Source organism: Prionailurus bengalensis, chromosome A2 (assembly GCF_016509475.1).
Source record: "Prionailurus bengalensis isolate Pbe53 chromosome A2, Fcat_Pben_1.1_paternal_pri, whole genome shotgun sequence".
Classification (NCBI taxonomy): domain Eukaryota; kingdom Metazoa; phylum Chordata; class Mammalia; order Carnivora; family Felidae; genus Prionailurus; species Prionailurus bengalensis.
Window position 1 is genome coordinate 152073068 of NC_057348.1, and position 13066 is coordinate 152086133.

Below are 13066 nucleotides of genomic sequence, written 5' to 3' on the forward strand. Positions count from 1 at the left end.
CCTTCCCCCACTTGCACCCTCGCTCTCCCGCAAAATAAATAAACATTAAAAAAAAAAAAAAAAGCTAACAGCACCTCTATCCCATGGTTTTTGTACACATCCTCAGAGTATTTTAGAATCCAGTCTCCTTCATCCCAGCCTCTCAGCAGCAATGACACAATTCACCGTTTCCTCCTTCTCTAAGACACATTTCACTCGTGGCTTTCATGACACCACCTTCGACCCATTAGTACATGGTGTTATGACTTCAAGCCCTCCTCTTTATCTAAACTCTCCCTGGGTGATGTCCTCCAGCTTCATCATTTAAATACCATCCGTTTCCTAACGATGTGCAAATTTCTATCTCCAGGCCTGAATTTTTCGAGCTTTAAAATGTGTACATCTAATTTCCTACACACCCAAACCTCTTGGATCTAATAGGCATAACAAAATCAGTGTGGCTAAAACAGAACTCTCTAGGGGCGCCTGGGTGGCACAGTCGGTTAAGCGTCCGACTTCAGCCAGGTCACGATCTCGCGGTCCGTGAGTTCGAGCCCCGTGTCAGGCTCTGGGCTGATGGCTCAGAGCCTGGAGCCTGTTTCCGATTCTGTGTCTCCCTCTCTCTCTGCCCCTCCCCCGTTCATGCGCTGTCTCTCTCTGTCCCAAAAATAAATAAACGTTGAAAAAAAAAATTAAAAAAAAAAACAGAACTCTCTATTCACCACCCCTCTCACTCACTCCTCCTCCTCCTGACTGCCCAAGATCCCAAGCAAACAAGTACATTCATCTTCCCCCAACTCCTTCCCTTAACCAGCTCTCCTTTGTTCCACTCAGGAAATTTCCTCACCACCCTCTCCCTACTCTCTGGCCATGTTAATTCAAACAGTCTCTCTCACTTAAGCTGCCTGTTCAGTGAGCATATCTTGGGCTTAGACCCTAGATCTTTTTTCCACTCCTCCCTTAATACCCAAAGGCCCCTGATTTTTAAAATTCCGCAAGGAGGGATGGGGGCACGTAACACTCCGGACACTGAAGTTTGGCCACTGCATTGGCTAGCCTGTATGGTCAGTGCATAAAATCTTCTGAAGTGACATTGATAATACGACAGTTTTGACACCCAAGTTTGACTTGACTGCAAGCAAACAAAAACACAGCAAACTTCTGATATAGTCAATAAATACCACTAATTCTTCTGCATGTTTTTGTTACCAAATAATAAATGAAACAACCACCTCCTGATCTCTGCGCAAACATACAAACGTGGTGTAGAGAAAACACAGTACAAAATATCTACCTGTCACAACTCTCACAGCAAAATAACTATATCATATAAGCCAGAATAATAAATAGTATTGGTCTCATAAAACTAGTTAGAATAAATATCTGAAATGTCTAAATAAAAACGCAAAGATGCAAAACATCCATGAGAAAAGAGTACAAACTCTTTAAAAACACAAACAGACTCGCAAAATCTTGGGTAATAGGTCAATTTTTAAAGAGCAGAGATCAGTCCTAGCCTCTAAAAGTACTGAACTTTTAAAAATAAAATGAAACTGAAATAGTGGCTTTAGGTAAATATGCAAGTAGCTACCAGGAGGAATGTTGTGCTCTATCTAAAAATAAAGTGGAAATTTGCCCTTTCGTGGTTGATAAAAAGCAGTCTCAGAACTAGAGTTGGTTTTTTTTTTTCCTCAACGTAAACACACCCTAAGTGAATTCCTATCCCTTTTATTGCAGCCAGATGGAAGAAAGGACTCTCGAATAGTGGGGTACTTTGTTTGAAACTTAAACCCACAAACAAACAAGAACACCAAGACTATTTCTGTCATTAAGCATCAGGATAATTAGGCTGCCTGGACCGAGGGCATGATTCACTGGCAGGAGGAGAAGCTACCAACATGTTACAAGGTATAAAGTTTTTAAACATTGTTGTTTACCCAAAAAGATATTCAGGTGCAAATTTCAGGTGCAGCATAAAAGAAACCAAAAACAAATGTGAGGTGCTAAACCAGGATTCACAGATTTAGACATCTTTAAACACCTGTCCCCCCACATGGAGTTATAAAAAGGTCTAGGACAGGGCATTTGGAGGGAGTCTTGGCATGCTCTGACTCCCACACACCCTCCCGCAGGGAAGGGGACTGACCTCTCAGAGAAAAGGACTTTACCGGGACTGCTCAGAGCTTTGAGTTTGCCCCCCGTAGTCTGGGGTATACTGCGCAATGGGATCTGAACCGTGCCTGAGAAATCTAATTTCTAGGAGGATGGCTGGAGAGGCCTGTACAGCAGAGTAGGGGCAGGGAAGTGGGGAGGTAACAGCCCTCCCAGAGACTGTTGGGGCAAAGGATATCTGAGTGTTCTCCTGTGGACTTGATGTGGATCACGAGAGACAGGCAGGCTGGGTTTCTTAGATCCTGTCCAAAAGACCAGGATGCACCAGTCAGACTGCATTTTAGAACATCTGCTTGATGGTTGTGGGAAACAGAGAACTCACTTTCCTGGTTGTGAAGAAGACACATGCAGCCCTGGTTGCTAATGGCAGCCATCTTGGACACGGAAACATCTAGTTCAGAGGTGAAATTGACAGAAAGAAGAGAACAGAGCAGAAAGACCAGCAGAAAAATGGAGCATGAAGCATGGCCAAACCGTACGTTAAATCCACCCTTGATCTGAACTTTTTTGCTGATGTGAACTAATAGACACTTTCCCCGTCAAACTAGTGTGAACTGAGTTTCTAATATTTGTCATTAAAAGCACTTCATTTTATAATCTTTTCTAAATGATATGGGAGAAAGTTCACAATCCAAATTTGTGCTATACTAGGATTGTCCAAAACCAGGAAAATGTAAAAGAATCAGAATGTCCACTTCACTTGATTCTTAGAGTAAACTCTATCCCTAGGGAAGATGTGGCCTCTAATCCAAATGAAGCATTGATTGAAAGATGGACCTTCTTTTTTGGGGGATAAGGGGATAAAAAAAAAGAAGGGGGTTCAATTATGTGTTACCTGGTAATGAACTCTCTGGGAGCCAGAAGAAACTGACTGCAGGTCCTAATGGGAAAATGGGAAAAAAAAAAAAATCCATACCTTAAAATGAGTTTTAACAAGTTGTCTCTACCACTCTATCAACTGAACGCCCAATTTAATATTATTAAACTCAGCTAGAAAATACCTAACTCTTCCAAATTCATCAAGGTTAAACAAAGAAGATAATGCCCAAATAACAAAAGCATACCAAGCTGGACTGAGAGAAGAAAGGCCATTTAGCTACTGAAATCTGTAAATTTTAAATGGTTTAGATGTGATAGAATGGTTTAGATGTTTAGTGATAGAATGCCAAGGATCGAGAAGACCAAAAGTAAAAAACAGCCCATTTTAATAAAAAAGAGGTCATATTTAATTTGCACCTGAACTTTTGGCTTATGAAGAAAGTCTCTAAAATCCCTCTAAGTACTTAGGAAGAATTTATTCATCTTAGACCTAATACAAACTGTCACAGTAATTGTGTTTATACTGAGAAGTACTAGGCAAACATGGGTTTTCATAGTCGGCGAAGAGAAAATCGTTGGCCACCTTTGCATTATCACGAAGTGCAAATTAATAGGGTTGAAACTAATGAGGTTTTGCTGGCAGATTCTGAGAGCCTGAATCCCTTTATAAAGTTTTATAACTAAGTTGTCACCGTGGTCATGTCCTGAAGGTTTCCTTGTTAATGAGTGTAGTGATTCTATTTACAGATGTCGGCAATCCTAGGTTCCTTTGTCTCCATACCTGCTTCCCACGGGGCTTTACCAACTTACTCTCTGTGCCCAACTTAGTTTTAAAATTTCTCTTTGAGTTCATTCATTATTTTTTTTAATCCTACTTTTAGTTGAATATTAGTATTATAAGCATGCTAATAAGTTAGTTTTCAACAAAGTCAATCCATCAGTCATGTAGTTTGCTACTGTGAAATCTCAAATTACCTATGAGTTAAAAAAAAAAAAAGGTTTGGTATCATTTATGATTTGCTTTTTTATTGCAGGTTTTTTGAGTGAGGTTGCACAATAGCATAAAACCATTATTTTGAAAAATGAGACATTTTGTGTTCCAGGAATATTTATTTGGGCCTGAGTCACACTCTACAAAGTCCACAAATTTTAACATGTTAAAGTTATCCTTGGTAAAAACAGCCGAATGAAACCACAAGGGTAAAATTTGTTGACTTTTCTTCTCTCACCCATATCAGTATTTAAAATCTGGTATCTACATCAAAATATATTGTGTTCACAATTCCATTTCTGTCCTTAAAAATGGTGAAGAAAAAAAGTCATAATTTTTCACCTTACTTTATGCCTTCTGCCTGTATTTATTTCTATCAGGAGAAATAGAATCTAATGTTCAAAGCTAAGTGGCTACAATTTGAAGGGGTTTTAAGTTCTATATATCTTCTTTATTTGTGATATTTACTTATGTAGAATGTGTTGTCTAGAAGGGAGTTGTTCATCTTGTGGTATCTATCATAATTACCCAGTAGCTTTAAAAATAGCAATGTCTAGACCACATCCAGAAAATAAATGTTTTAATGTGCATCTTTCATCAAAAAAAAAAAACCAAAAAACAATCAAAGAAGTGATTGTTTATGCTTTCGCCATTTGTAGAATAAAGACAGGGAATACTCCCCGTCAAAGTATTGCAAGAACAATCAGTGGCCACTGCAGGGATGGCTTTGGGTCCCTGGCTTTGCTGGTGCGATTCAAATTCATGAGAATGCGATTTATGAGGTCTCCTCCATTGTCTTCCTCTATGGTAAGCCAGATTGAGGGAAAGAATCGAGAATTCCTCTGTGTTCTGACACAAATTTCTCTGAGGTATAGAAGGTTTTTCTTTCCTGTAGAAGTTACATTTTTAAAAAATGTAGCGATCTCTGACAGAAGCCTGTGCTAGATACAAAACATTAAACCACCTAACTCTCTGTTTTCCTTCATTATTCATCAGGGCCCTTTGAAATTCAATATAGCTCAAAAAATACAGATACGCAGTGTGGCAAGAAGACAAGAAGTTCCAAGCTATAGTTATGGATCACACTAGAGCAACCTTCTTTCCCATTTCAACCACGGGAGGAGGGAAAATAGCAGTGGGGGCTGGGGAGAGAGACGATCTGGTCGATGCTTAAAAGACAAGGACACCACGTTTCCATTTCCTTCTCAAATGCATCATTTCAGAAGCAAATATATATGGTTGGTAATTGCTTACAGAAATGGAAAACTGAGAGTAAACAATTGGCTAAAGAAACTCACCTCCTGTAGGCGATCTATGTACATACGGCAAGTCTCCAAGTCACAGTCTCCACGCACAACTAGAATACCCAGAGGGATAGCTAAGGGTGAAGGAAAGAGAAAAGTCTAAAATAACATATTTGATTTTTCTAGATTGGCAAAATGTGTTTCTTATGGTTAAAAAAGTATCTCAGAAATGTAAGTAGTGTTTTGGACATTTCATTATCCAAAATTCTCCTTAAACCTTCCTTGTGACCCAGTCTCTTTATTTCTGCAGTTGTCCTTCCCTTCCTTGCATGATCTGTGCTGTCCCTGGCCACCTGGCCAGCCTTCCTTTTGTCTTGGTGGCCCAGGTATGGAGGGTAATGTCATGGAAACGGTGGACTGGCAGGACCAGGAGGGGGCTCACAGCCAGCTAATCATCAATGCCTGCATTTTCAATAGTCAATGTACCCCCAGAGAGTAATTTAAAAATCATGATTCTGGACACTTACCCCCTTTCCCTCCTGAATGCATGGGGCTTAGTCTTTCTGTCAGTTTGCAATGGTTCCCTATTCAAGAGACTCCCTCCCGGAGGTGCTGCCACCTGCTGGCCACCACCAGAACTAAATAGGCATAAAATGTTTCAAAAACAAAAACAAAAAAGCTCCTAGAAGGTTTACAGCTTAAAAATCCAACTGATCTTAAAGACGGCCAGTGTAAACATGATAGCAACAGGGCTTCAGGAAACAGGAAAAGCTCTTATGTGCCTTAAACACCCTATATATTTAGGAGGTGGTAAATGTTATACAAGGACTTTGATGGATAGAACTTTCCTCCTCAGATATAACCGTAAGATTCCTGCAGTACTGAAAAACAGCCTCCTTCCCCAAACTTAAAAAAATGTATTGCTTATTTCTAATTTTAAAAGTATGGTGACACTATTAAATCTATAACATAACAAAAAAACACCCTTCAAAATTTTGAATTAACCAACTAGAGACTGGCAAGCACATGATATGCCAGTGGTGTTCACTGAAGATTTTCTAAACTCTTTCACTCACTGACTTTTTAAAGCCTCATCATCAATAAAGGTCTGAAAGCGCAAAACAGGAGGGCATTAAAAATTAACAATAGAGAAATAAAATACATTTAAAATGTATGGAAAAATCTTGAGGAACTCGCAAAGTAGTAGAGAAGACATGCAGATACACAAAAAATGATAACTGTAATAGGGTATATAAAAGTATGAGCTTAGTCATTTGAAAACTACAGGACAGAGGGACTAATTCTTGCCTAAGGGCAGTTTTAGGCTCTCCATAAGATATGAAGCCCCGCTGGCTCTTTTAGTTAGAGAAGCGAGGGTAGTCTAGAGATAAAGAAATCACTTGTTTCTCGGTATTACCTCCTAGACTGGCAACCTGGAGGAACAGGGTGTGGTATGAACCTCTCTAGTGGAAACCACGTCCTGCATACGTAAGTCTTGAAAGCATCCATCATCTTGTAGAATTATGTAGGCATATGACTCAGTATGAACTCTCTCATCAGGAATGCTCATTTGCCTTCACAACCATAATGTCTGGTAGAGCCACGTTAGACATTCAGAAAAAGTTTATGAAAAGAGGGAGAAGGGCTTAGAGCGTGTTCGAGCGTGAAAGAGAAAGTATGTCTTTCAGGGCTAAGTCAGCTTTCCAGGGGAGGCAAAGAAACAAAGGTTTGGAGCAGGAGAGGGAGCATGTACTGGACCCGGGGCTTGCCTTTACCTGTTCTTTCAGAAGCTAAGCAAGACAGTCAGTAGGCAAAAGCGTGAGGAGCCCTGTAAAGTGTCCCATGTTTGGAGGAAATAATAATCTGGAGAAATACCTTGTCTCTTTTCTTTGAATATAAACAGAAACATCAGAAAAGTCATTAGTATGGTTATCATGCATCTTTAAATGAAATGGAAGGGAAATTCAGTGAGGAGATTCCTAAAAGTACTGATTAAAGTAATCATCCTCAGCTAACCTACATAGGTTACCTACTGAAGTAAGGAAAGAATAAAGATTTCTATCACTTGAGGAGTGAGGAAGAAAATCTAGAATTTTTGCCTAGAAGTCAGTCAAATGTTGTGAAAATAAAATATAGCCATAACTAACATGATATTATAGCCCATGTTAGAATCTTGTTCAGTGATGTTTACTCTCTGTGTTTAATTTTTTTTTTTAATTTTTTTTCAACGTTTATTTATTTTTGCGACAGAGAGAGACAGAGCATGAACGGGGGAGGGGCAGAGAGCGAGGGAGACACAGAATCGGAAACAGGCTCCAGGCTCTGAGCCATCAGCCCAGAGCCTGACGCAGGGCTCGAACTCACGGACCGCGAGATCGTGACCTGGCTGAAGTCGGACGCTTAACCGACTGCGCCACCCAGGCGCCCCTGTGTTTAATTTTTTTAATGTTGATCCATTTTTGAGAGGAGAGAGACAGAGTGAGAGCGGGGGAGGTGCAGAGAGAGAGGCAGACACAGAACTCAAAGCGGGCTCCAGGCTCTGAGCTGTCAGCACATAGCCCAACACAGGGCTTGAACTCACCGACTCACGGACTGTGAGATCATGACCGGAGCCAAAGTCGGCTGCCCAACTGACTGAGCCACCCAGGCTCGATGTTTTCTCTTAATTTCAAACGTGCCAACGTAGAGAAATAAAATCTGATCAATATCATCTATTTACTTGAATTAAGAGACACGTTTTATAGAAATGCAGGAATCCTGTTAACATCTCTGATTTCCTTCTATTATCAATGCTTGGAGTTAAACCGGTCACAAATTCAATGCACTTCGAGCAGATATTTCAAACTACAATTAGACAGTAGATATTCCAGACCTAGAATGAAGAAGGCAGATCTGGGAAAAAGTTTTCAAAGATCTGTCATTTGTTTCTACTATAAGTATAAAATCAGCTACTTTGCATTATTCCTCTAGAAGTCAAGTAAGAGAAAGAGTGCTTTTGATTGATGTTAGCTATTAATTGGGCTTTAAAAAAAGGGCATTCTCTGCCACAATTTCATACCATGATTACTGACAATTTGCTGTCAAATTTATCCTATGAAAGGAGCAGTGTGCAGTAGAAAGGGGGTATAGTCATTCCCTCTTGAATTCAAATCTCAGCACCGCTTTAATCTTACGGAATTACTCACATTAGCTCTTTGGTCCTGCAAGTTACTCAATTCCTCCAATCCTTAAAGTGAAGACTATGGTATTTAGGATGGGTTTCTTCTAGGATTTTATGAAGATTAAATGCAACGCTGTATTTAAAAATGAATAACCAAAACATCAATGTTCTTTCTCCTATACTCCCTTTACTATCTTTAGGACAACTTTAGCTAGAAAATAAATACATATAATCATTTATCTTTCAGTTTATCAGGATTAGCTGGTAGTTGCATAAGATATATTCCTGTTTTCTTAAAACTAACTTCGACTCTTTCCGTAATGGGAAAAATAACTGTAGTATAAAAATATTGTAATCTGACAGTTCCATCTGGGGCTGGACATGATGGCAGAAGAAATTTAGAGAAAATTATCACCTTCATTTTACAATATTGACAACTAACTACCACTTCAGGGAAGTTTCCTTCATATTAATTGAGAGCAAGGAAGGTGGTTGTCACTTGAGCATTAGAGTCATTATCCCCAATCCTGATGATTCATCTTATTTTGGCCTTAAAGATTTTATTCGACTCCAATAAGCAACAACCAATACTCAGCCTACATAATGGAACTTGTATTGCAGGGATCAAATGGAATTTATAGGTTTTAAGCAATAAAAACCAAGCTGGTTTTTCAATTCTGACGACAGATTTAATACTTCCTTTTCTCTTGTCCGAAATGCTACTAAATTACAGTAAATGGGTTTTTTAAAGACATAAACCAAGAAAAAAAGAGGAGACACAGTGAGAAGATAGTAACAGATAAAGCAGATGGAAAATTGGTAAATGACCCACAGCCCCTATAGAGTCCAGTCCTAAACCATGGATGGGAATGATGAGAACCAACATGATTTTTACAGTAAAACCCCCAGGAATCTTGCAAACTGTCAGCATCACATGCCTCAAGAACTGAGGGTGGAGGGGGCAGCTAAAATAGATCACTAGATTCCACCAGCCACTCTTAGCAGGTACAATTACTTTATAGACAATGGGGACTTACTGACTATCTGCAGAATACAGATCCCCAGATTTCTTCCCTCACTAGGCTCTCCAAAGCTAGTAGCCAGAACACTGCCTTTTTGGAAAGAGATCTGAAGCCTCCTCTTGGGGAATCCTCAAAGAGTTAAAATAAAATATTGCATCTATGAAATATAAACAGATTGTATTAAAAGAAGATAAAGAATAGGAGGGAGCGCCTGAGAGGCTCCATCGGTTAAGCGTCCGACTTCGGCTCAGGTCATGATCTCACGCTTTGTGAGTTTGAGCCCCGTGTCAGGCTCTGTGCTGACAGCTCGGAGCCTCGAGCTGCTTCGGATTCTGTGTCTTCCTCTCTCCCTGTGCCTCTCCCCCACTCATGCTTTGTCTCTCCCTCAAAAATAAACATTTTTTAAAAACTATTTAAAAATAAAATAAGTAATAGGAGGAAGAAAAAGGAGAAGGAACACCATTCAGAAAACAAAAAAAAATTCTTGAAAATAAAAAATTGATAGAATAAATACAGTTTAATAGAAATAATAGAAGACAAAGTTGAGGAAATTGCCATAAAAGTAGAGCAAAAATACAAGGAGGCATAAAATACAAGAGAAATGCTAAGAAAAATAAGACTCAGCCAAGTGGCTGAACATTCAAATAATAGGAATTTCAAAAACCAGAGAAAAGAGAAAGGAATAATTACCAGAAATAAACCAAATAAAAATTTTTCTTAGACTGAAGAACATTAGCTTCAAACTAAAGTGGCCCGACAGGTGCCCAGCATGATGATAATAAAACAAGAGAAAGACATTGTATTTTAAAATTTAACAATATTGGGGACAAAGAAGTATCTATGACTTTCCAGAGAGGAATAACTAGATGGTATATAAAGGATCAGGGATTAGATGGTCTTAAACTATACAGGCCACTGCATGGTTGGGCAGGCAATGAAACAATGCCTTCGGCGTTCTAGACTTTTACACATGATCCATGCTATCAAACAACTGCAAGGGTGAATGAAAGACACATTCTCTTTCAAGGAGCTATTGCAATACTTCCTCTAACAAAAGTTTGAGTTTGCAAAAGATTGAGGAATTCATGTAACATAACACATGGGGAACACAACACAGAAGAGGGAACCAAAGTAAACCTCCTAGGTGGGGCTAGACAAGCCCAGGGTGACAAATCCGTCGGGCCGCCAAACAATATATACTGGAGCACTGTGACTCGCAAGACTGCTATGTGGACAGCTATCATCATTGAAATTTTCAGGGGCGACTGGGTGGCTCAGTCGGTTACGCGTCTGACTTCAGCTCAGGTCATGATCTCGCACTCCATGGGTTCGAGCCCTGCGTTGGGCTCTGTGCTGACGGCTCAGAGCCTGGAGCCTGCTTCGCATTCTGTGTCTCCTTCTCTCTCTCTCTGCCCCTCCCCTGCTCATGCTCTGTCTCAGTCTCTCAAAAATAAATAAACTTAAAAAAAAAATTCATCATCCTTGGAGTTAGTTTTCAATGCAAGGGTAGAGCCCAGGCGAGTCTGAACCAATTTCTTTTATATATATATGTATGTAAACATACATATACACACGTACACACACACACACACACACACACAAATACACACACAACAACAACACCGTATCACCCAAGATATACTCTACCTTAACCTGCTTTTGAGAGCAAGAGTTAAGTTATGGTGGAGCAGAAGAATTCAAAGTTCATTCCCTCTAACCATATTTCTGCTTAATATCTAGAATGCACCATAACACCCTCACCAATGTTTCTCAGAATTCAATCATTACCTTGTCCCCTAAATCCTCTTACAATGGGCTCATGTGCACTCTCACTCTCAGAGAAGCTGAAGACACACAGTGATGCAGAGACTCCTTCCATCTCTCCTAAGAGTCTTCATCTAAAAGTGAAATCATCATCTTTTCCGTACATGGTGAAGTTTAAGTTGGTCAGCCAGTCTATCTCTATCTCTATTTATTACGGTGTAATTCCTGTTAGAACAGAATTGCGGCTGAATGGGGCTGTTAACCTATTCAAAACACAAACAAAACTATCTCCAATGGGATCATTAAAAGAAGGTATGAGACCTTAGAGAAAAGCTTCTCAGAAAACGGACGGATTTGCAAAGATTGAGTTATAAGTCCTAAATATATACATAAAAATATTAGAATTGCAGAGTCTTGAGGTTAAATAAAAAGACAGTCATGTCCTGAAAAGAATAAATCAGTGTCAAAAATTCATAAAATAGGGAAGCATCATCAAAAACATAGATAATATTAAAATGCATTTATTTTATGTTAATGCTATTCAGAAATACCCTTTTTAAAACCTGACATTTCCTTAAGCATCAATTTTAGATTTATTGACATAATCTATACAGTTTATGTCCAAAGCTCACTCTCTTTCTATCAACTTATACACAGCTTTAGAAACCAATAGTCTGAAAAAGAATCTGTTCCCTAGAAAATAACACCAGAGAAAAGCTAGGCAAGATTGGGTTTGGCAAAGACGGTTTAGATACAACACCAAAAGCGTGATCCACAAAAGAGAAAAGTGGTAAGTTGGAATTCATTTAATTAAAACATCTACTCTGTCAAAGATATTTTTAAAAAAATGAAAAGACCAAACAGATTGGGGTGGGGGGAAACCTTTGCAAAACACATATCTGATAAAAGACTGGTATTCAAAATATGCAAAGAATTCTTAAAGCAGTAACAGTCAATTAAAAACTAAGGTAAGATCTGAACAGACATCTTACCAAAGAAGACAAATAAATGGCAAGTAAGCACATGAAAAAGGTGCTCAACATCATATGCCATTAGGGAACTGCAAATTAAAACAATGGGATACTGTTATAGATCTATTAGAATAGCTAAAATTGAAAACAAAAAAAAATCCGACACCACCAAATGCTAGGGAGAATGTGGAGCGACAGGAACTTTCATTCATCACAGATGGGAATGCAACATGGTGCACCCACTTTGGAAGATAGCCTGGCAGTTTCTTACAAAACTAAACAAATCCTTACCAGCTGAAAATTATGTCCCCACAAAAATTTGCACATGAATGTTTACAGCAGCTTTATTCATAATTGCCAAAACTTGTAAGCAACAAACATGCCCTTCAGTTGGTGAATGAATGAACAAACTCATTAGCATACAATGGGATGTCATTCAGCAACAAAGAGAAATGAGTTTTCAAGCCACAAAAGACAATGGAGGAAGCTTAAAGGCAGATCGCTAAGTAAAAGAAGTTCGTCTGAAAAGGTCACACCCTTCATGATTCCAACTATATGGTATTCTGGACAAGGTAAAACTATGGAGAGTTAAAAAAAAATAGTGGTTGCTAAGGGTTACAGATAAGGGATGGTTAATAGGTACAGCCCAGGGGTTACTTAGTGTAGTGAAACTACTCTGAATGATACTGTCCTGGTGAATATGCGTCACACATCTGTGAAAACCCATAAAACTATAGTATAGAGCACAAGCACGAATCCTAATGCGGAGTATGGACTTTAGTTAGTACTAATGCGTTAACACTGGCTCATCGATTCTAACAAGAAATGCACCATACTAAAGCAAGATGTTAATAATAGGAGAGACTGGGGGGGCGGGGGTGGAGGGTGTACGGTGAGGGGATATATGGAACCGTGTACTTTCCACTTGATCTTTTTGTAAACGT

At 39.2% G+C, this 13066-nt stretch overlaps 1 protein-coding gene across 3 annotated transcripts in view; it reads right to left on the bottom strand.

Moving 5' to 3' along the window:
* Positions 1-13066, bottom strand: part of DGKI (diacylglycerol kinase iota) — a 449833-nt gene that overhangs the window by 97033 nt on the left and 339734 nt on the right. For all 3 annotated transcript variants that reach the window (XM_043589661.1, XM_043589660.1, XM_043589662.1), the window contains 2 exons: positions 5260-5339; positions 2987-3031 (listed from right to left, as the gene is read on the bottom strand). In XM_043589661.1, coding sequence (XP_043445596.1) covers positions 2987-3031; positions 5260-5339 — 125 coding nt within the window. The remainder of the gene's footprint in view (positions 1-2986; positions 3032-5259; positions 5340-13066) is intronic.